At 38.6% G+C, this 22277-nt stretch overlaps 5 protein-coding genes across 8 annotated transcripts; 3 read left to right on the plus strand and 2 right to left on the minus strand.

The window, feature by feature from the left end:
* Positions 1-34: 34 nt before the first annotated feature.
* LOC114543986 (centrosomal protein of 104 kDa-like) lies at positions 35-15918 on the minus strand. Of its 2 annotated transcripts, none has more exons than XM_028562749.1 (36): positions 15827-15918; positions 15690-15727; positions 14673-14812; positions 14346-14437; positions 14186-14267; positions 14046-14085; positions 13837-13935; positions 13642-13710; positions 13465-13544; positions 13316-13364; positions 13143-13203; positions 12952-13007; positions 12641-12724; positions 12457-12522; positions 12080-12298; positions 11871-11914; positions 11671-11705; positions 11459-11482; positions 11275-11348; positions 10974-11144; positions 10822-10880; positions 10632-10668; positions 10525-10560; positions 10301-10420; positions 10087-10197; positions 9873-9950; positions 9662-9787; positions 9497-9547; positions 9343-9396; positions 9240-9267; positions 8886-8937; positions 8670-8778; positions 8452-8590; positions 722-777; positions 571-640; positions 35-421 (listed from the first exon to the last, which is right to left on the minus strand). In XM_028562749.1, exons 3-36 carry the CDS (start codon positions 14786-14788, stop codon positions 288-290), a joined length of 2721 nt encoding a protein of 906 aa, XP_028418550.1. In that variant the 5' UTR covers positions 14789-14812; positions 15690-15727; positions 15827-15918; the 3' UTR covers positions 35-287. The 2 variants fall into 2 exon arrangements, with proteins under 2 accessions (XP_028418550.1, XP_028418551.1); XM_028562750.1 differs by having other exon boundaries at positions 15690-15738; positions 15827-15912.
* Positions 2875-4169, plus strand: LOC114543990. Of its 2 annotated transcripts, XR_003690263.1 has the most exons (4): positions 2875-3122; positions 3190-3588; positions 3670-4058; positions 4133-4169. XR_003690263.1 is itself a non-coding variant. In XM_028562754.1 (3 exons), the coding sequence occupies exons 1-3, from the start codon at positions 2933-2935 to the stop codon at positions 3831-3833; spliced, it is 753 nt and encodes a 250-aa protein (XP_028418555.1). In that variant the 5' UTR covers positions 2875-2932; the 3' UTR covers positions 3834-4112. The 2 variants fall into 2 exon arrangements, 1 of the variants encoding a protein (XP_028418555.1); XM_028562754.1 differs by lacking the exon at positions 4133-4169 and having other exon boundaries at positions 3670-4112.
* On the plus strand, positions 4738-5488 carry LOC114543992. The gene is made up of 2 exons (XM_028562756.1): positions 4738-4980; positions 5051-5488. Exons 1-2 carry the CDS (start codon positions 4791-4793, stop codon positions 5461-5463), a joined length of 603 nt encoding a protein of 200 aa, XP_028418557.1. The 5' UTR covers positions 4738-4790; the 3' UTR covers positions 5464-5488.
* Positions 15919-15998: 80 nt separating the features above from the next.
* Positions 15999-18012, plus strand: LOC114543994 (ciliogenesis and planar polarity effector 2-like). Of its 2 annotated transcripts, XM_028562759.1 has the most exons (8): positions 15999-16160; positions 16677-16799; positions 16892-16956; positions 17033-17122; positions 17215-17267; positions 17424-17507; positions 17600-17744; positions 17821-18012. In XM_028562759.1, the coding sequence occupies exons 1-8, from the start codon at positions 16049-16051 to the stop codon at positions 17989-17991; spliced, it is 843 nt and encodes a 280-aa protein (XP_028418560.1). In that variant the 5' UTR covers positions 15999-16048; the 3' UTR covers positions 17992-18012. The 2 variants fall into 2 exon arrangements, with proteins under 2 accessions (XP_028418560.1, XP_028418559.1); XM_028562758.1 differs by lacking the exon at positions 15999-16160 and having other exon boundaries at positions 16208-16799.
* Positions 18013-18239: 227 nt separating this feature from the next.
* Positions 18240-21789, minus strand: LOC114543993. Its single transcript, XM_028562757.1, has 3 exons — positions 21600-21789; positions 21382-21453; positions 18240-21111 (listed from the first exon to the last, which is right to left on the minus strand). The coding sequence occupies exon 3, from the start codon at positions 20808-20810 to the stop codon at positions 18366-18368; it is 2445 nt and encodes an 814-aa protein (XP_028418558.1). The 5' UTR covers positions 20811-21111; positions 21382-21453; positions 21600-21789; the 3' UTR covers positions 18240-18365.
* Between the last annotated feature and the right edge of the window lie 488 nt (positions 21790-22277).

A 22277-nucleotide genomic window follows, 5' to 3' on the forward strand; every position in this document is an offset into this window, starting at 1 on the left:
TTCATTGTATCAATGTAATATAGAAATATCAATAAATGAATGTGCATTCAATATATTTTCATCCTTCAACGACAATAAGAACAAATACGGCCCGTTTATAATTTATATCCTGTGTCATTTTGTGTTCAATGTACTTCACAATGCATGCATGAAATCACTCTTTAAGAGTTCTTCATCGTATCACACAAGTTGACCAATGACATGCCATTACCGAGCTATATTAGAGCTATATAATATAGCTCAATACAGCCCATCCTTAAGTCGTCATACGCACGAATTCAATTACGTCAGCTTGCGTTGACCTTATCTTTTCGTAGTACTGATTTTGAAGTATTTCGGGTTGTTTTACCTGCAGCCGCTTTACCTTTCGTACCTTTTGCTCGAAGACTCGTCATACTGGCGAATGGGGGCATCTTGTTACCTAAAGTGAAAGCAAAACCTTGCTTAGTGCATTAGTTAAAACAAGAGGGTACTGGACCTACCATAACAATCCAATCCAGCGGTGCTGGGCTCAGGTTAACAATATACGTAACACGTGCATGCAAATAAATTTCTGAACTATATTTCTACCTTGTTGTTTAAGTTGCTGCAGACGTTTGGTGTTTGGTTGGCACTGCCTGGTTAGATGAACCCGCCATGCCTAAAACATCAACAGTGAATTCAATTATAGTAAGAATTGAAGCAGACAGTGAGAACAGTTACAATTATTTACCATTATTACCTCTTCACTAGAGCCAACGGCTTTTCTGCATAACGGACATCTATTCCCAGATTTTTCTAAAAGTCATGAAAAAAAGACACTTAAAACAGGCATCAAAAATACTTCTGGCAGGTATTTTAGTGTCCCACCCTGTCCCAGCAAGATAACGAAGAAATATTTGCCGGTTTTACACAACAGACGTACTGAATGCAAAATAAACTTTGCTTATATTGAGAATTCGTAATTCCAAAAAAAAACCATTGGGAAACTGGAACTAGAAACAATCTACGACTGCAGTCGACGTAATAAACTAATTACGACGTCAACAATTTCATTATAGCTTCATTGGCATGTACGAGTGACATTGCAAAAATGGAGCGAGCTAAACTGTTGATAATTGTTTTCTTAGGAGTGCTGACATTCCTGTTTGAATGTCCAACCGGCAGTGTTGCTGCCAGAATCTGCCCATTGCGGGCTGAACCCGTTTATCCTGCACAGGAAAACGGCATTTTGCGGTGCGCGTGCAAGCGCCCGTTCTTTGGGACGAATTGTCGCTACAAACGTAAGATGAATACAGTAATTTCTTGTGTTCTTTCAGACTTCTTTTATAATAACATCATTATTTCTTTTAGAGCAAAATGGAACCATTGCGCTGAACGCGACAAGACTGACCAAGGAGTCGGTGTTGATGAAATGGAAAGAGAATGCCGAGCCGAATGAAGGGCGAAGATACTTGATATCTGTTCGCAAAGTTGAGTTCAAACTCTCAACTGTCAAACTTCATAAATGGCAGAAGGCATCCATCAAGTACATGGAACCTAACAACACCCTGTTCAAGTCTCAACAAGAGACAGAATCAAGCGACGACCTCAGTGCGAAGGAAATGTATACTGACTATACTGCTGTTCTTCGACTGCCAGGGACGTCTTCATACGAGGTCAAGATCACTACTCCTCGGACGCTGGAACCGCTGGAAACCATGTTGGGTCAACATCTGCAATCTTTGATGCCTCGGACGCTTTTGTGAATGGTGAGTGGGAATGATTTGGAAGCAAAAGTAATAAGATTTGGATTTACTGTTCCTCAAAATTTTTGAAAAAATTTTTTTTCAGGAACAATGCTGGGCATTTCAGAGAAAATGGACCAATTTAAGAACTATCTTTTTGAAAGCTTTGAGGACGGCTGCGCTCTTAAAGGAATGGTAATCGGTGTTGTTGTTGGAACTCTTGCAACACTGATTATCATAACCATGGTATATGTCCTCAGCAGGTATTAACAGCAAGCACTTTGAAGTAACAGCAAAGAAAACAACCCCCAACCAATGGCAACGTGTAGTTTAACAAAATTTATGATTTTATGTTGCAGATATTGCTGTAAATGCGTAAGATATTGCTGCAAGAAACGCGGTAACAATTCTGGTGTAAAACTGAATAGAAGTGGGCAGACATCAAGCACTAAAACACCTGAACCTTATGTCATTATTGATATATACGGCTTTGACGTAAGTTTGGCATTATTTCCTGCAACAGGGGAATAAGTCAACGGTTTAAAAGCTAATTCAAATATTTTCAACAGCCTATCCAGCAGATACAACTGAAGTAAACTCAACGAGCAGAGACCAAAGAGTGTGTGATTGTTGAAGTCGACAACGCAGCTTACAGTCCAGCCGAAATGGTGTGGTTAAAGAGGATGAACCTCAAGCAGAGGGCGAATCACATGATGATGGAGAGACTGCAAAACGTGCACAACATGAAGTTACTGTTGAGCCAGAAACCATCAATAGCGAGGACGAACCTCGCAGCATTTGAGGATTGAAGACAGATCCTGAGGGGGGAGGGAACATAACTGCAGTATTAACGGACACAGATTACAGTAACATATATGTTAAATGGTATAAATTTCTTCTTGTACAGTATTGATTGTAATGATATATGATATTTGATTAAAATTTTTAAAACTTTATACATGGTATTGTTGTTGGAGTTTGATCCGTTTACACCACCGTGATTTTAACTCTAATCTATATCTTAATCTCAATCTAATCCTAAACCCAATGCTTTTATGCTAAAAATGCACAACAGAGGTTTACCCCAGAGACTGGCAAGTCATGAAAACCATCTAGAGGGATGGAACTAGAAATAACCCAACGATTTATTAGTGACGTTATAATTTCATTACGACGTCAACAATTTCATTATAGCTTCATTGGCATGTACGAGTGACATTGCAAAAATGGAGCGAGCTAAACTGTTGATAATTGTTTTCTTAGGAGTGCTGACATTCCTGTTTGAATGTCCAACCGGCAGTGTTGCTGCCAGAATCTGCCCATTGCGGGCTGAACCCGTTTATCCTGCACAGGAAAACGGCATTTTGCGGTGCGCGTGCAAGCGCCCGTTCTTTGGGACGAATTGTCGCTACAAACGTAAGATGAATACAGTAATTTCTTGTGTTCTTTCAGACTTCTTTTATAATAACATCATTTCTTTTAGAGCAAAATGGAACCATTGCGCTGAACGCGACAAGACTGACCAAGGAGTCGGTGTTGATGAAATGGAAAGAGAATGCCGAGCCGAATGAAGGGCGAAGATACTTGATATCTGTTCGCAAAGTTGAGTTCAAACTCTCAACTGTCAAACTTCATAAATGGCAGAAGGCATCCATCAAGTACATGGAACCTAACAACACCCTGTTCAAGTCTCAACAAGAGACAGAATCAAGCGACGACCTCAGTGCGAAGGAAATGTATACTGACTATACTGCTGTTCTTCGACTGCCAGGGACGTCTTCATACGAGGTCAAGATCACTACTCTCTCGGACGCTGGAACCGCTGGAAACCATGTTGGGTCAACATCTGCAATCTTTGATGCCTCGGACGCTTTTGTGAATGGTGAGTGGGAATGATTTGGAAGCAAAAGTAATAAGATTTGGATTTACTGTTCCTCAAAACTTTTGAAAAATTTTTTTTCAGGAACAATGCTGGGCATTTCAGAGAAAATGGACCAATTTAAGAACTATCTTTTTGAAAGCTTTGAGGACGGCTGCGCTCTTAAAGGAATGGTAATCGGTGTTGTTGTTGGAACTCTTGCAACACTGATTATCATAACCATGGTATATGTCCTCAGCAGGTATTAACAGCAAGCACTTTGAAGTAACAGCAAAGAAAACAAACCCCAACCAATGGCAACGTGTAGTTTAACAAAATATTATGATTTATGTTGCAGATATTGCTGTAAATGCGTAAGATATTGCTGCAAGAAACGCGGTAACAATTCTGGTGTAAAACTGAATAGAAGTGGGCAGACATCAAGCACTAAAACACCTGAACCTTATGTCATTATTGATATATACGGCTTTGACGTAAGTTTGGCATTATTTCCTGCAACAGGGGAATAAGTCAACGGTTTAAAAGCTAATTCAAATATTTTCAACAGCCTATTCCAGCAGATACAACTGAAGTAACTCAACGAGCAGAGACCAAAGAGTGTGTGATTGTTGAAGTCGACAACGCAGCTTACAGTCCAGCCGATAATGGTGTGGTTAAAGAGGATGAACCTCAAGCAGAGGGCGAATCACATGATGATGGAGAGACTGCAAAACGTGCACAACATGAAGTTACTGTTGAGCCAGAAACCATCAATAGCGAGGACGAACCTCGCAGCATTTGAGGATTGAAGACAGATCCTGAGGGGGGAGGGAACATAACTGCAGTATTAACGGACACAGATTACAGTAACATATATGTTAAATGGTATAAATTTCTTCTTGTACAGTATTGATTGTAATGATATATGATATTTGATTAAAATTTTTAAAACTTTATACATGGTATTGTTGTTGGAGTTTGACCCGTTTACACCACCGTGATTTTAACTCTAATCTATATCTTAATCTCAATCTAATCCTAAACCCAATGCTTTTATGCTAAAAATGCACAACAGATGTTTACCCCAGAGACTGACAAGTCATGAAAACCATCGAGAGGGATGGAACTAGAAATAACCCAACGATTTATTAGTGACGTTATAATTTCATTACGACGTCAACAATTTCATTATAGCTTCATTGGCATGTACGAGTGACATTGCAAAAATGGAGCGAGCTAAACTGTTGATAATTGTTTTCTTAGGAGTGCTGACATTCCTGTTTGAATGTCCAACCGGCAGTGTTGCTGCCAGAATCTGCCCATTGCGGGCTGAACCCGTTTATCCTGCAAAGGAAAACGGCATTTTGCGGTGCGCGTGCAAGCGCCCGTTCTTTGGGACGAATTGTCGCTACAAACGTAAGATGAATACAGCAATTTCTTGTGTTCTTTCAGACTTCTTTTATAATAACATCATTATTTCTTTTAGAGCAAAATGGAACCATTGCGCTGAACGCGACAAGACTGACCAAGGAGTCGGTGTTGATGAAATGGAAAGAGAATGCCGAGCCGAATGAAGGGCGAAGATACTTGATATCTGTTCGCAAAGTTGAGTTCAAACTCTCAACTGTCAAACTTCATAAATGGCAGAAGGCATCCATCGAGTACATGGAACCTAACAACACCCTGTTTAAGTCTCAACAAGAGACAAAATCAAGCGACGACCTCAATGCGAAGGAAATGTATACTGAATATACTGCTGTTCTTCGACTGCCAGCGACGTCCTCATACGAGGTCAAGATCACTACTCTCTCGGACGCTGGAACCGCTGGAAACCATGTTGGGTCAACATCTGCAATCTTTGATGCCTCGGACGCTTTTGTGAATGGTGAGTGGGAATGATTTGGAAGGAAAACTAATAAGATTTGGATTTACTGTTCCTCAAAACTTTTGAAAAATTATTTTTTCAGGAACAATGCTGGGCATTTCAGAGAAGATGGACCAATTTAAGAACTATATTTTTGAGAGCTTTGAGGACGACTGCGCTCTTAAAGGAATGGTAATCGGTGTTGTTGTTGGAACTCTTGCAACACTGATTATCATAACCATGGTATATGTCCTCAGCAGGTATTAACAGCAAGCACTTTGAAGTAACAGCAAAGAAAACAAACCCCAACCAATGGCAACGTGCAGTTTAACAAAATATTATGATTTATGTTGCAGATATTGCTGTAAGTGCGTAAGATATTGCTGCAAGAAACGCGGTAACAATTCTGGTGTAAAACTGAATAGAAGTGGGCAGACATCAAGCACTAAAACACCTGAACCTTATGTCATTATTGATATATACGGCTTTGACGTAAGTTTGGCATTATTTCCTGCAACAGGGGAATAAGTCAACGGTTTAAAAGCTAATTCAAATATTTTCAACAGCCTGTTCCAGCAGATACAACTGAAGTAACTCAACGAGCAGAGAGCAAAGAGTGCGTGATTGTTGAAGTCGACAACGCAGCTTACAGTCCAGCCGATAATGGTGTGGTTAAAGAGGATGAACCTCAAGCAGAGGGCGAATCACATGATGATGGAGAGACTGCAAAACGTGCACAACATGAAGTTACTGTTGAGCCAGAAACCATCAATAGCGAGAACGAAGCTCGCAGCATTTGAGGATTGAAGACAGATCCTGACGGGGGGGAGGGAACATAACTGCAGTATTAACGGACACAGATTACAGTAACATATATGTTAAATGGTATAAATTTCTTCTTGTACAGTATTGATTGTAATGATATATGATATTTGATTAAAATTTTTAAAACTTCATACATGGTATTGTTGTTCGAGTTTGACCCGTTTACACCACCGTGATTTTAACTCTAATCTATATCTTAATCTCAATCTAATCCTAAACCCAATGCTTTTATGCTAAAAATGCACAACAGATAGAGGTTTACCCCAGAGACTGGCAAGTCATGAAAACCCTCTGAGGGATGGAACTAGAAACAAGCCAACGATTTATTAGTGACGTTATAATTTCATTACGACGTCAACAATTTCATTATAGCTTCATTCGCATGTACGAGTGACATTGCAAAAATGGAGCGAGCTAAACTGTTGTTAATTGTTTTCTTAGGAGTGCTGACATTCCTGTTTGAATGTCCAACCGGCAGTGTTGCTGCCAGAATCTGCCCATTGCGGGCTGAACCCGTTTATCCTGCACAGGAAAACGGCATTTTGCGGTGCGCGTGTGCGCGCCCGTACTTTGGGATGAATTGTCGCTACAAACGTAAGATGAATACAGCAATTTCTTGTTTTCTTTCAGACTTCTTTTATAATAACATCATTATTTCTTTTAGAGCAAAATGGAACCATTGCGCTGAACGCGACAAGACTGACCAAGGAGTCGGTGTTGATGAAATGGAAAGAGAATGCCGAGCCGAATGAAGGGCGAAGATACTTGATATCTGTTCGCAAAGTTGAGTTCAAACTCTCAACTGTCAAACTTCATAAATGGCAGAAGGCATCCATCGAGTACATGGAACCTAACAACACCCTGTTCAAGTCTCAACAAGAGACAGAATCAAGCGACGACCTCAGTGCGAAGGAAATGTATACTGACTATACTGCTGTTCTTCGACTGCCAGGGACGTCTTCATACGAGGTCAAGATCACTACTCTTTCGGACGCTGGAACCGCTGGTAACCATGTCGGGTCAACATCTGCCATCTTTGATGCCTCGGACGCTTTTGTGAATGGTGAGTAGCAAACAATGATAAAGCTTTTATTTTCATACAGATTTTAACCAATTTTCGGATGTCTTTCCGCTATTTCTTTCAGGAACAATGCTGGGAATTACCGACAGCTTTGAAGGGTTAAAGAACCTTGTTGTGGCGAGCTTTCATGACGACTGTGCAATCAAGGGAATTGTGACTGGTGTTGTCATGGGATCGCTGGGTACCTTGATGTTGGTAGCCACTGCGTACACTCTTCACAGGTACACAGTTTGCGAGAGGAAACTTTGGTAATTTTGTCTTGATGGTTAATTTTTTCTTTCAAAATTTATTTCAGGTATTGCTGCAAGTGTGGTAATAGATGCCGTGGTTTGGGCCGAAATGACAAGTCTGATTCTCAGAAACAGGAGAATCCATCGAATATAGCCAGCACAGAAGAAGATGGGAGTTGCAAAGAGTTTGAACAACTTTCTGAATCAACTTCTTCATACGTGGTAATCGAGATGGAAGACATTGAAGTTAGTTTCATAGTTCAATACATAAATACTGTACAGGAAATTTTCTCAGGCAGCTAACGCAGAATTTCTGTCTCATTCATCTTAACTTTATCACCCAATATTTATTGAGAGTGATTTTGTTTTACAGCTTGTTGAGATGGAGAAGGAACTTGTTGTCGAAGAGGTCGATAACCTCGCTCTCAGCCCAGAAGAACCAGAAGATATCTCACAAAAGGCTACACCAGAGAAGTCAGTAATCTTGGATATCCCTGAGACTGTCATAGACGGTGATGAACCCGCGAAGCCCGAGCCAACAGCTGTTGCCAGCGGTCAAGAAGTGACCAACACAACCGAAGCTTAAAGCCTCGCACTATTTGGGATGATTCATAGCGCTGAGTGAAAAACTGTTTTTAAGGGGGGAGGGTGAGATACATACACTGCTACCTTAGGGGGGTGGGGAGAAAGACAGCTATGCATGATAATAGGATATGGTATCGTGTTTTTTTAACTGGTTAACTGTAATGAATTTTTGGAGATATTTTTTGTAACTATATGGTATGCATGAACCTAATGTGAAATGAATTAAAATAAAAAACAAAACTGATGGTTTAGTGTTGGTATTTCGATAGTTATATTAAAAGTCCTACTACAATGATACTTACTTGGGCAAATTTTGTCGTGACTGTGATTATTCAACTCAAGCTTCGGCACAGCCTCCTTGCATCGGGGACAAGAAACAAAATTAGCTTTGGATTCGCATTCCTCAAGAAGGTGCTGACTTTGACGACAAATTTCGATGACCTAAAAATAGAAATACGCGCAGATACATAAGAGACCGTTTCGTACACAACACTTTTCTCTCGTCTGTGTGTCCGTTCACCTGCGAGCACTTTGGACATCGTTTCAACATCGGGCAAGATTTCCAGTAGTGCGTGTCCAAAACTTCCTCTGTGAATGTTTCATCTTTAATACCACAGAAAATGCACATCCTGTTTACGAAAATGATGATTCAAATGAATTCCTTTTATTGTGAAAGAGCAAGTTTTGGTGTTAAACTTCAACAAATCATAACAAATAAAGATTATCATCACGTGACCTGTCCACGTCACTTGGTTTCGGCATGTTGGAAGAATCAACAGCGGACTGATCTAAGAGAAAAAAAGTGTCGCGAATATTTCATCTAATAAGAGGCAAACACAAGCAGATTTACAAACGTTTGCAATGTGCGAAGTACTATACTACCCAACACGTTAAAACTGCAACGCGAGGGCCCTGGTATATCACCTTTTATTACTTTAGCATGTCATTGTATACTTCATGTTACAAGCCAAGAAACAAGAGTAGATAGAATTGACCAAGCACAGGGCGTAGTCAACTGACATGCGTGGTACATATATAGGAGTATGTTTCCAGAGAAAGAAAGAAAGATAGATATATATTATTATTATACCTGTTTTTTTTTCTTCCTCAGCATTTCCCTAAGATATATTTCAAATCACTTTGATTAGATGACCAAATTTTTAAGGCAATCCAACTTTGATCACAATACATACTTGTTTAGCGGCCATTTCTCTCAGAGCTTGCAAATGCGCATGCAACTCGTCAATCTGAAAAACAGGTGTTATGGTAAACGTGAATCAAAATCACTTTAACATTTCCTGGATGAAAAAACTACGGTGGATAGCGATATATTTATGTCATTCAGACCTCCTTTTGTTTCGCTTTTTCGGCCGTTTCTCTGTCGTTCTTTGCCTTGGCCTGACGAAGTTTAGATAAGTAAGTTTAAATAAGATTAGGAAGTGATGATTTGCTACTGTATAGACTACCAGAGTTTGAGGTCAGGAATCTGGATTTTGAAGATATTGCATTAACCTTTCTTTCAGCCTCTGTTGGTTTCCCGTCAATTCTATCAAAACCATCAAATATGGAGCGATACAGAGGATTCTTTCTTGTTGCTGGTTCGTCAGCAGGAAGGAAACCCTTTACCGGTGCTTTTAACTAAACAATTTAAGACGATTTAGTTCGCCGCTTCTTCTACTGGTTGTTATGAATCTCAATCTGGCGTTCAGCTCTAGATAATTACCTTATAAAGTTCAAAAATCAGTTTAACAGCAGCGTCCCGGACACCGCCATTAGCATTTTCCAATGCAGGAAGAATAAACTAATATTTCAATAAAGAAATAAGACACATTAAATCTTTTTGCGTTAAAAGCTTCTACTCTTATAGCTTACTTCAATACAAACTATGTTCACATAACAATTAAGTTTTAAGATTAACAGAATAATTGAGGTCGTACTTTCATAGTTGACGCTGTAGAAAATCCATTTGGTGTTGTCTCGTCAAGACCTAAGACAGCGAGAAGCTTCTCTATCAGCTCAATTCGTCCTGTGTACAACCTGGCTGTACCCTATAAAATAACAGAAAATATTGATATCAAAATAAGCATGGACAGTGGGCAGAATCGTCGAAACATACACCCTGGCAATACTAAACATCGTGTGTGTGCATACCTGTTGTTTATTTTTAAATGGATGTGTGGTCAATTCTGGTATCACTCCAAGCGTCTTGACGTCCTCGTACTGTGAAATCTCAATAATGAATTCCATGGCTGAGTTCTTCATTCTTGCAGCCTACAGAGATAGAGACCAGGGAATAAATATATCATAATTAAACTATCACTGGTCTACAAGATAGATGAAATCATTTGCTATCAAAGATACAGCAAGTATCCTACCATTTCCCCTGTTTTAAGCAGCAACAACGGAACGGTCTACAAAGAATGATCAATACTTTAGGTTTCATATTTCCGCATGTTTGTCGTTGAAGAAGAAGTTGTCTCACCTTTTGCAGAACAAAAGAAATTTCATTTTGTGCCTCGCTAAATGTAATATAAAATATAGAAGATAAATTAAGAAGCAAAGAAGAAAATTATCAACTTTTAAGTTTGAAACTTTTAAATTACAAACATGTTATTATGAATTAATATGGTTATAACGGTTAGTGAGTGTAAAAAATGCAACGGTGAACTTACTGTTTCGGAATGAATATTGTAAGTAAATCTTTCAAAATAGATAAGGACAGAACAAAGACCTGTGGATAGTAATGAATGGAGATGTATAAATAAGTGTTGTGTATATCGATCGAGCCAGTCCGTTTATATGGAAACAAGAGCATGATACTAACCGGATGAACTTGCTCGATTATTCCTTTCTTCAATAAGTCGACAACAGCTCTGACGACAGACCTTGCATCGTGTTCTGCAATCAATTCCGGGTTCTCTGAGCTTAATTCTCTTTTAATGGTGTCCATGCCTTGCTTGCGATACGTCCACTGCTTGGTGTAAATACAACGAACCTAGGAGAAGATGGCTAGACGTGAATCACTAATGAATAACTATCAAATGGCTACTGTAAATCATGTTGCATTGCTGAGACTCAGTGGAAATATCACAATGCAAAAACATGAAAAAATCTTAGTCTCTTACAACATGCTCTCCGAAAATATCAATGGCCAATGTAGCCTCTCTTGCATCTTTTTCACGAAGTTCACTTGGTCCATCTAAAAACACCATTACTGCATTCAAAACTCGGTCAATATTCTTCACGAAAAAGGTTTCAATAAATTTTCAACCAAAAAATGTTCAAGGAAATATAGTTCTTATACGGTACCTTGTGAAGGAGGGGACACTTCTCCTAAAAAATTATCAAAAGCGATTCTTTATACCCATGCAGATTAGAATAATTTATAATTCTATTACAAAATTGTGGCTGTGAAAATGGGATTATTACTATCATGCACGTGCTGTCGGATGCAATAAATAGGATATATGAAAATCAGCTTGACTGATGCATGGATGAAGCAGAATTATGCAGAAAAATACCTGGTGGGCTTTGCTCGATTGGATCTGGCGTATCCCTGAGGAAAGAAATAACTATATATTTATCAAAATATCCAGGAATGAGAGAAGATATACAATAATACATTGGTTAACTTCTGTTTCTTTTAAAATATATAGCTATATATATATATATATATATATATATATATAGCATTCCGGAGCTCACAAGTAAAATACTTTACTTTTTAGTCATCGTTGGCAAAGGTCTGTCGTCTGCAGCAGTTCTCTGGGGAAATAATGTTTAATGATTTGAGGAAAACAGAACAAATGCAACTAGTTTAGAAGAGTCAAAAACATTTAAGACAATACTTGTATGGCCCAGATAGTAATCCTGTCTGACTGAGCATTCTTTTAACTTATGCAATAGGACTAAAATCACAAGGATACTCACCTGTTCCGGTGACATACTTGGGGGTTGAACAATCTCTACTTTATCTTGGGAGGGTCTGGGGCTGACATATGGTGATTTTACTGAGGCGGGTACCTCGGGGCGAGAATCGGGTTGTGGGGATGTCGTAATTGGTGGTAAAGGTGGTGACATTGAAAAACGGTTGGTAGATGGAGGAGCCCGGTTTGCATTACGATCCGAAACAGGAGCCTCCTTGTTCGGCTATGAATGAAATTTAACACGAGTTGAAGCTCTCGTTGTCATAATATCAAACAAGCTGTTTTCTTGCATGAAACTCAAGTTTGCGTTCTCTTTTGTTTGAGGGATGGCTCAGAGCTTGCTGGCAACAGAAAAGCAAAATTGACAGAATTTTCACACACCTCTTGAATAATTCCTGCAGATACCAACCGATCTGTGACCACTTTACGATATTCGTCGATTTGTTGCTGGAAAGTGCACAAAATATTTTAGGGAAAATTTCGAAGTAGGTCAAGTGATATGCTATGCTCTTTCCAAAAGCATTGCATGTCATAATATAATAAAAACAGTGCCATAATTAACAACCTTTTTCACCATAGCCAAGTCATAATCTTCAACTTCTATTGCCCTCTGTTTTTCAACATTCAGACGACCAAGTCTTTCTCCAACCTACACACATTCACCCATTCATTTAAAACCACTCATTTTCATTTATTGGGAAAATGAGTAATAAATTCACCACATTTTCATCATTTTGCATCAGGTTACTGCATGATGAGTTCATGATGAATGCATGATTAGTGCATGATTAGTGCATGATTAGTGCATGATTAGTGCAGGATGAATGCATGATGAGTGCATGTGCATGACTGCTGCGTGAATGACGTTATACGTGCCTTGTGGAGATCGTTAACGACCTGATGGTACTTTTTTGCTTCAATGAACTCATCCTCTAAACATGAAATAAACGAACTTAAGAACATAAGAATGCATGTCTTTCAATCAGTTAGTTTCTTGTATATTTCAGGTTTGAAAAAAAACCTACAACTGCATTTGATCTGGAATTAAACTATGAGTTGTTAAAAACCTTTTATAGCATCTTTCTTCTTCTGCTCCAAATCTCTTATTATTTCAGCCGTTTGTGGATCCTAAATTAATAAATTTGCACAGACAAACATTTAAATGTCTGTCAATTTTTTTTCGTTTGATAACAAGAAGTTTACTATTAACTCAATCAACTTTAAGCTTTGTAAACATTACCTGGTACATAGCAAATGCTATGTCATCAAGTGGAGAAATATGATCAGGTCTATGTAAAAAACAATTATTATAAAGATTTCACCCTGCTGAATCCTATCAAATGTCTTAAAAACAATCATGCTGATATACAAAAATCTTAATCTACTTACTTATTGATTTTCCCCCATAGTGGATCACCTGGTATAACATTTTCCTGTTTCATGTATTGATCTACCAGTCTGTCAGCAGACTGCATTTTAAAATATATATATTATGGTGTAAATTGCATGTTTTCACGCTCGTCTTCATTGCCACAAATATGTTGGGACCATTACAGTTACACTTACATTTGCATCATCAAATTGACTGAAAGTTTCAATGCTTTGTGCAATTATATTGGTGGCGATAATTTGAACCTGTTACAGAATAAGATAAAATTTAAGTCAGTAAAAAATTAAATTGGCTGTTGGTGGTATTCTGATAGTAGGAATAAAGATAGAACTAAATATGTTGATCAATTATGAATATTTTCTAGCACACACCTGGTTGTACAAATTGAATTTGTTGACATAATTTTTGTGGACAAACAGTTTGATAAATTGCCCATGCGCATCAAGATGCACTGATTTCAGCTCTCTTGACTGAATCAAATTAATTAAACAAAAAATATATGAGACACTTAAATTCATATTTTGCATACCAATGCTGTCTCTTCATTTGGTTGTCATACAAGAGAACACATATTATGTACCTTATACTCTGTATTCTGATTATCAACCAAACTAACATGTCTATAAAAGATTGTAGAAATATCTCACTACATGCAACAAAGAAAAAAACGGCCAGTACATTTTCATTAGAGTACCAATTGCTCATTGCCTAAAAACTCACCCAAGACGTTTAAATTTACAAGTTAAAAGTGAAGATGACTGCCCTTCAGGAATACTGCCAATGAATACTTCAATTTTTGTGGCTGTCATATGAAATAAAAAAATATGAAAAACCAGGAAATATGTTTATTAATATGTATGTAGCTTCATTGTGAACTTACGTATCAAATATTGATGAGAAAGTATTTGCAATTTTCGGATTCTCATAGATTGTTGTAACATTAATATAACTTCTTGTGGATAGACACAGAATCTAAATGTGAAACCAAAACATCTTTTATTTCAACACAACCGTGAAAAGTATTAAAACAGGATAGAAGATGGCAGTTGATATAAATAACAAATATCTCATTATGAATTTCAGGACAAAATTAGGCCTTACAAAAACATCTTATATTCTTATTCTATATTTCACGGTGATGAAACCTGAAAACCTACAACCTAATCTTCTAGCAAACTCTTTTAACTGGTAAAAAGAAATCAATTACTTGGACGTTCTCCATCCTTTTGTTGTTGGTGCGTGAGTTTCTAATTCTTTTGCGCTATACCCATCATCAGCCCCAGATGCATGGACCACTTTAAATGGAACTTTCCTGGCCATCATCAGCAAAGCACTCTATGTCACATTCTGTGGGAAAAAAGACATTAATTTTATATCATTTTTGACTAATGTTGCAGCTTTTAGGGATTGATATTAGAGTTGACTTTGAGGGTTGCCTATTATTAAGATTACAATATTGAATAAAAATTTCATATATGTTAAGTATTTTACTAATCAAGGCATGTAAAAATCACAGCTATGTTGTAATCTAATGTTTGATTCAAAACCCTATGTTGCAGAGTTTTGAAATATCAACAGGAGCTTAATTCAAGTGGAAATAAAAGCCTTTCAAGATAAAAAGGTTAATATGAATACCATTGGTCTGATTTATGATCCTCCAAGTGCAGAGAAAACAATCATTGATATTTCAGAGATGCACAAGTTAATACTAGTTGGCTAAGATAGTGTGATATCATAGAGGAGCAATGATCTTTTAAATAAATCATATCAAATGAAGATCATACAAGCAGATGATACATAAAGAAAAAGATATCTGCATATCAGCCTAAATATCAGTCCGAATTGACTGTGTAAACACATGCACAAAAATTTGTTCTCATGAATATGTCCATCTTTCTGCTGCAATCATTTATACAGGAAAGTTGATTTAAGGCAGCTTGATACCTCTTTAGATACACTCAACATAACGGGGATCTACATAGATCAGGTCATCCGGTTCAGGTTGTGTATTGGCCGATCTTTCAACAATATCAAATGATAACTTTGAATATTTAATTATATTCTTAATTGATTATATTTAATTCCCTATTTCTCCATCGTAGGTTCAATGACACCATCCTTAGCGACCGTTTGCTGAAATTACTTCTGATATTTTCTACGCGAATTTATTCTTTCTAGCTAATCTATATAACATTTCCTTGTGTCAAACATGGCACGTACTTACCAAATGTCAATACAAAATATGACACTCCACTCACGAATCTACAAAAAGACTACAATTCAACCACGAAATTTAGCTATTTCTCTTCGAGATCGATGGCTAAGCTTTCTTGTGCATACGTAACAGTTCATTTACATTACCGATTTACAATATGACACAGACTTTAGCGTCAACGTGAAAGTTATCCTCCAAACAAGAACTGCAAATATTTATCCTCAAAAAACAAACTTGGCAACCATTGTGAGCCCACATTACAAGATGAACCACCAGCAGCGGGCTGCGGGTCTTCCAAACGTTACAGTTTAGAGCAAGCGAAATTCCATTATTGCTTGTTTACTAAATTTTGTTTACAACAAAATGCAATGTCTGATCGACGAAAAAAGAATTGTTTGGTACAATACGATTGGCTCGAAAGCCAAGAGGGCAAGGAGTTCCTTGGAATATTGCTGAGGCGTAATAAACGTAGAATTTTCGGTTTGTATTTAAATTATGCCAACGTTCTACAACAGTTCAGTTATTAGTTTAGTTCAGTTCACAACCCTCAACGTTTCATAAGGATACTTGTAGTATTTGGTTAGCTTTGATGTGAGAGTTCAAGTGGATTACATCTTATTTGGCTCAAATTTACGTATTTTACTCTTGAGTAGAGATTTGCTCCAAGAACTCAGTTAATCCAGTCTTAAAACCGGATAGGGAGGGATTAACCTATGGGATTAACGGCCATTCACGTTTTTCACGTTTCGTCATATCCTGCACCTGAATTTCACCTGATTTTAGGGTTGTCTAGACTCCACAATCCACACAGACCACAGTCACCACTCACCACACATTCCCATTGATGCTCAAGCTAGTTGGGCGTTGGCATTCCAGATATGATTAATAGTTTATTGCAAATTTCTCTAGCCATAATTGAAAAAAAATTTTTATCATTTGCAAGCACATCAAATACTATAAACAATCCTACAAATTATCCTGTATTTTTCTTCACAGGACTACTAGAGCAGCCTGGATTCCCATCAGGGGTGACTCCAACAATAATACCATTCAAGCTATTATTGTTGGGTAAATCTTCTGTTGGAAAGACCAGCACAGTTGCTAAGCTAGCTGGAAAGGGTGTGTTTTGTTATTTAAATGTTTTGCTCTGAAAACCTTCATCTCCAACTATATACCAATTATTTAACAAAAATATACTTTCAACTTCAAAGAACTTCCAACCATGTATAATGAAACACCTGGTATTCAAACAACTTTGATTTACTGGCCTGTCAAGGTAATATCATCACAGAAGTATTTTAAATCACCAGTAATTCCAATCAAAACCACAAAGAAATATCTTTTCATTCTAGCTGTTATCCTCGTCAAATGTTGTGTTATTTAAACTGCATTTCTGGGATGTTGGTGATTATGCTTTGAAAAAATTTGACCATATTAAAACAGTTAGTATATTGCAGAAATATCTTATAAAATTTCCACTCCATCTGTCTTTATTAATATTTCAAACTCCTAAAACTCAGCTCTTATTTTCTAGGCTGGACAATCAGATATGGATGCCGTCATATTTTTCTTCTCGTTTATAGATAGGTTAATATTTCACAGTATGATACAGACTGGATGTGATAAAATGTCCATTCCACAATTCATCTGTATTGTGAACATAAACATGAATAAAAAATATTACAAAATTTCCGTTTGAAATGCTTTGCTGTTCCTGGTTAAGCTTATCGTTTTAACTTTCAGATCAAGTTATGATGATTTGCCTTACCTAGTGACAAGAACTTGTGATGAACTACAAGACATAGCTAAAATAACCATCGGGACGAAATATCCTTTTCATCACCTACGTTTGTAGTTGAATTGTACTGGAACATTCTCACAGTACGTATTAGAAAAAATTTCCTTAACACCAGGTGTATGTTTGACCAAGTGCTCCATAGTGAAGTTACCGAAGAAGAGCTTAGAGATTTCCAAGAACAATGGCATATTCCTATTTATAAAATTTGTAACAATGAAGGTCGCAAGTTAGCCGATGGAAGTTTAGATGGCAGAGCTGGGATCGTGGTAAGCCAAGCTCAACTGGGCTAAAATTCAGTTGACTTGCTATCAGCAATCGCTAAAGGCTTCTCAATCTTCCTAGGAGGTGGCACCCATCCTGAACGCGATCACAGAAGTGCTATGGAGACACGCGAATGAAAAAAGAAAAGCCGTTCAAGAAAAATCGCCAAAAAAGCGTCCGCCCGCAAGCAATCCTGATTCAAGCGCGACGAACATAACTTCACAGGATCACCACCAGATAACTAATATTTAGAAAACAACAACAAAAAACTTCAAACAGAGTATTTATGAGTCTTATTTTGATAAAGACATCACTCATTCTCTTTATTACACTAGTTTCCTCTCGTTTTACAACCTAAAAAACACATTCATTTGGAACACATAATATACTTCATGTCTGTACATAAATAGAGCGTATTTTTACAATGTTTTGTAAATAAATATATTATAGCGTATATAAAAATATTGTATGAAATAAAGGATTTCAGGGAACGTAACAGAGCATGCGCAGCTAAATAAAGATGATGACATCATTCTATTGCTGTATTTGATCATCATCTGCTACTGAATATGATATTCTTGGTGAAATCGCCTTAAATTAATTTACATCTCTCAGTTTTTAACAGTTTACACCCACACAGTTTTACCTTTCGATCCTTCACAATCTTCTATATCATACATCTGTCCTTCGTCGTCACTGAGATCCCCAAGTGATCCTAAACTATCACGTGAAACAACACTGTTCCGTAATTGGACAGAAGTTGGATCCCAATCCAAACTGTACAAACTAGTTCGCTCAGTTGATTTGGGTTGCTCGGGAAGCTGGACACTAGGCACAGGCCTCGATACATTTACCGGGGGGTGACCGTTGTGGGTTTTAATTGGTGGGTAGGGGGGTAGAACTTCGCGTTCGGCATAACCTTCGACAGATCCAATAGGATCCCATTCCATGCTGTATCTGGTCGCGGCAGAACCAGTTGAACCAGTCGAAGCAGTACTCATGCGCGCCATCGCATCTCGGGGCTTGGTTCTGAGTTTGTGTCTTCGCATAACTGGTAATTCGGTGAGGATATCACCCGCTTCTAGGGCGATCGTCTTCCCGGGTGATGCGGGTTCATGTGAAGGGGATTTTCGACCGATAGATAAACTTTTCACAAGCCTTTCTGCCATTGAGCTTTTTTGCGATGGAGTTGGAGAACTTACACCTACTGGCTTCGATTTACTAGGGGAGAACGTAGGTTTTCGTGGGTGTTTGGGGGATTTTGCGGGTGCTAGGATGAAGAAAGATGCTAGACGGTCCATATATGTGCTCTCACCAGTCTTTTCGTTTGCGCACTCCGGTCCCATATTTTTAGACTCTGGTGGAATCTCAATTGTGAGAATATTGTTGAGTTTTGCAGTTTTTTCCAGTGTTATCTCCGCAAACGGCGCTGATTGAGAGCGTTCAAACTTTTTAACACATTCTTCGGTCTTTTCAGGCAAAGATTTAGATCTTTGGCGTTTTGGGGAAAGCGCTCGTTGTATGAGACCTCGCAAGGAACTCAAGCGCTTCGACCTTCTTTTGTGTTCACATGTTTTTTCATCATCCGCTTCGTGTTCTGTTGTGGCAACTTCGTGCTCTACTGTCAGAAGTTCAGGTTCTATTCTGACCATCGTGTTTTCTTTCGTGACGACTCCTACCGACGGCGTGCGATCAGATGAAGAACGTTCTCGTTCGGAGCTTGACCGAGCACGGTTTGAGATGCTCGACGCACGCTCGGAAGACGAAGACGTCACACTTGATACGTCATTAACACCCGAAGTTGAAGTAGACTTCCCGCCATATTTATCGCTCCACGTCAGAGCACGTGGCTTTCTTGTGATCTCTTGAAAACTACTGCCCTGTCTCGAACATTGAACCCATGGCTGGGTTCTAATCTTTCTCAGATCTTCATAGTCACACGACTCGATCCAGGACTTTGTCTTAGTGCTGCGCGACGTCCATGTGTCTAAATCAAGAAGAGAGTCGGCCGAAACATGTTCCGTAGTTTTAGCTTTCGGAAAGGGTCGCTGGCTCTCGTATTCATCCTCATATTCCGCATAAGTGTCAGGGGATTTCGGTGGATTGAGCGAGTCAAGCGAGTACTTCGTGCAGTAAAATTGTTCAACATTACATTTTCCACATGTACACTCCATGTTTTTTGTGGATAATGTGTCGCTCAAGCGGATTGCGCTAGGCGAGTAGTGTATAAATATAAGTGACTGCAGAAGACATGCTATCGCCAGGAGAATGGTAACCACCTCAGTTCCGGTTTCTTTCTTGCTTATTTGCAGAATAGCGACAGAACAATGAGGAATGCCCATCATCACGAAAGTTACTACGCCCGCAATAACAAGGCGAATGTCCGTGCGGGTTTCTTTATTTCGTGTGCCCGAATTTTGGGTGAGAATCCGGCGCCAAAATAGCAGGCAAACCTGCATTAGGATTGAGCAACAGACACCTAACACCAGTAAACCGCATATGATATACATCACTTGGGCGAACAACATTTCATAATTCGCCATACAAAACTTGTGCCAGGTCGTTACCCGCGTCCAGGGTGGAATAATTAGCAAGAATGATAGCACCCAGGCCTCGGCAGTGTACACGACCGAGCGACGGAACGAGATATCAGCAGCAATGCATAGTTTGTAACCCAGTTTTGAAAATCGCTCCAGTATAATCAAAGTCAGAGTAATTACAAATGAATATATCCCAAAATGCTTAAGGAAATAAACCGAGCTACAAACAGACTGGGACCAATTTCCTTCGCCAAGGGCACTTGTCTCGTCTCTCGGAGACTGGTGACTATCAGCAACCAGAAGGGTGAGAACACTTGAGGTCACAAATAAATTCGAGAGAGCTAGGCCAACGATAAAAATACTCAGCGACTTTTGTCGGCGGGCATGCGTATATATCCAAGTGCCAATCAACGCTAGATTCGAGACTAACGCGAGAGTCGATATTACCCATAATACAACGCGAACAGCAGTATTATCTCCGAGAATCCTTGGCGGTATCGGAAATTCATCGGTGCAATTCTCTGCAGACATTCCGGTATTGATAGGATTACATTCAGAGCACGTGCACGACGTATTCTCAAAAGGATCCTCCCTTGAGACGAGGCAACGTCTAGGACTTAGACAACGCTCGTTTCTGGAAATTCTTTTGTAGTTGCAACGTAAGCAAGAACTCAGGGAATCCGCGGAAATTTCTCGTAAACTGGTTATAGTTCTGAGAAAGCGCAGTGATGTGATTCCTGGGTTACCCTCAAGGTGTAGTTTGGTTAGAAATGGAGTATCTTTCAAGACCTCATCTTGTAATGTGAAATCATTGCCATTTTTACGCAGGTCCCTAAAAAAGAGCGATTATTCATAAATCATGTCTGAAAATCAGTGAGTAATTGTCTCAGAGCCAAAATACGTGGTTCAACTGTCTGCGTGTTCAAAACAGAATGTTTTCCTTCGTCTGTCTTTCAGACATGATGATAGAAATACGGCATTTGTAGTTTGGGAATATTGCCAACATTTTTCAGTTTGACTAATAAAATCACGCCTGGCCAAAAAATGATGGGCCAACACTGGACTTTTACCATAAGCAAAAATACAAAAGTGAAATGCTCACAGTTCTCTTAAATTGATTAGACCATTGAAGCAACCGTTTTCGAGACTTTCAATGTTGTTTTCATCAAGGGATCTATAAAAAAAACGGGAGAAAATCCATCAGCTTTACTCTGAAGCAGCTTAGGAATTGCAACGATGAATTTGACTCGCATATTGTAAGCCAAAGTGAAGTAGTTGATTGCTTTAAGATATTAATTCACAATGAACAGTAATACTTACAAAAACTCCAATTTACCAAAACGCCGAAACGTGTGTTTTTTCAGACGAGTCAAACTGCATGAAGAGAGGTCCCTATAGTTTAAACAAAGGAAACAGATATTAGGAATACTAAGTTCATCCCTTTACTTTCATGATAATGCATACTTTCTCAAAGAATACACATCAACATCATTCTCAATAGTGCTGGGAAATAAAAAACGCAGTAATTTCAGCAGTGATCAGAAGGTATGTTCATTGTGCACAGCATGAAGTGGTCTAGCATCGCCATAAAGCAAGCTTTAATATCAACCAATGATTGATTACGTTGATAATCCTTGCATTACTGGCCCTAACGAATGTCGTTAAAATCTGATTTTAAGTTAAGGAGGTCTTTACGCATGGGGCCACCGCGCTTAGACGCTGACGCAGGTGGATTGTCGAAATCCCATCGAGAAGAACTAAAGCGGCGGAGAAGTTAGAAGTGCAATATAGATCAGTGAGTTATTAACAATAGTTTAGACATCGAGCTATGAGCTTGTTTTCTGATATTTCTAATCCTTATTTTACGTTTGAACTCCCGCGAATGAATACTTGGTGTTTTTTCACAGAATGCGACTTATTTCTTGTTATCTCAAGTTCATCGGTGCGTTTCCTGTGTGTAGGTGTGAAAAATGACTAAATCTGTTTGAAAAAACAAAC

Source organism: Dendronephthya gigantea, unplaced genomic scaffold (assembly GCF_004324835.1).
Source record: "Dendronephthya gigantea isolate DGI-Jeju-01 unplaced genomic scaffold, DenGig_1.0 000607F, whole genome shotgun sequence".
NCBI lineage: Eukaryota > Metazoa > Cnidaria > Anthozoa > Malacalcyonacea > Nephtheidae > Dendronephthya > Dendronephthya gigantea.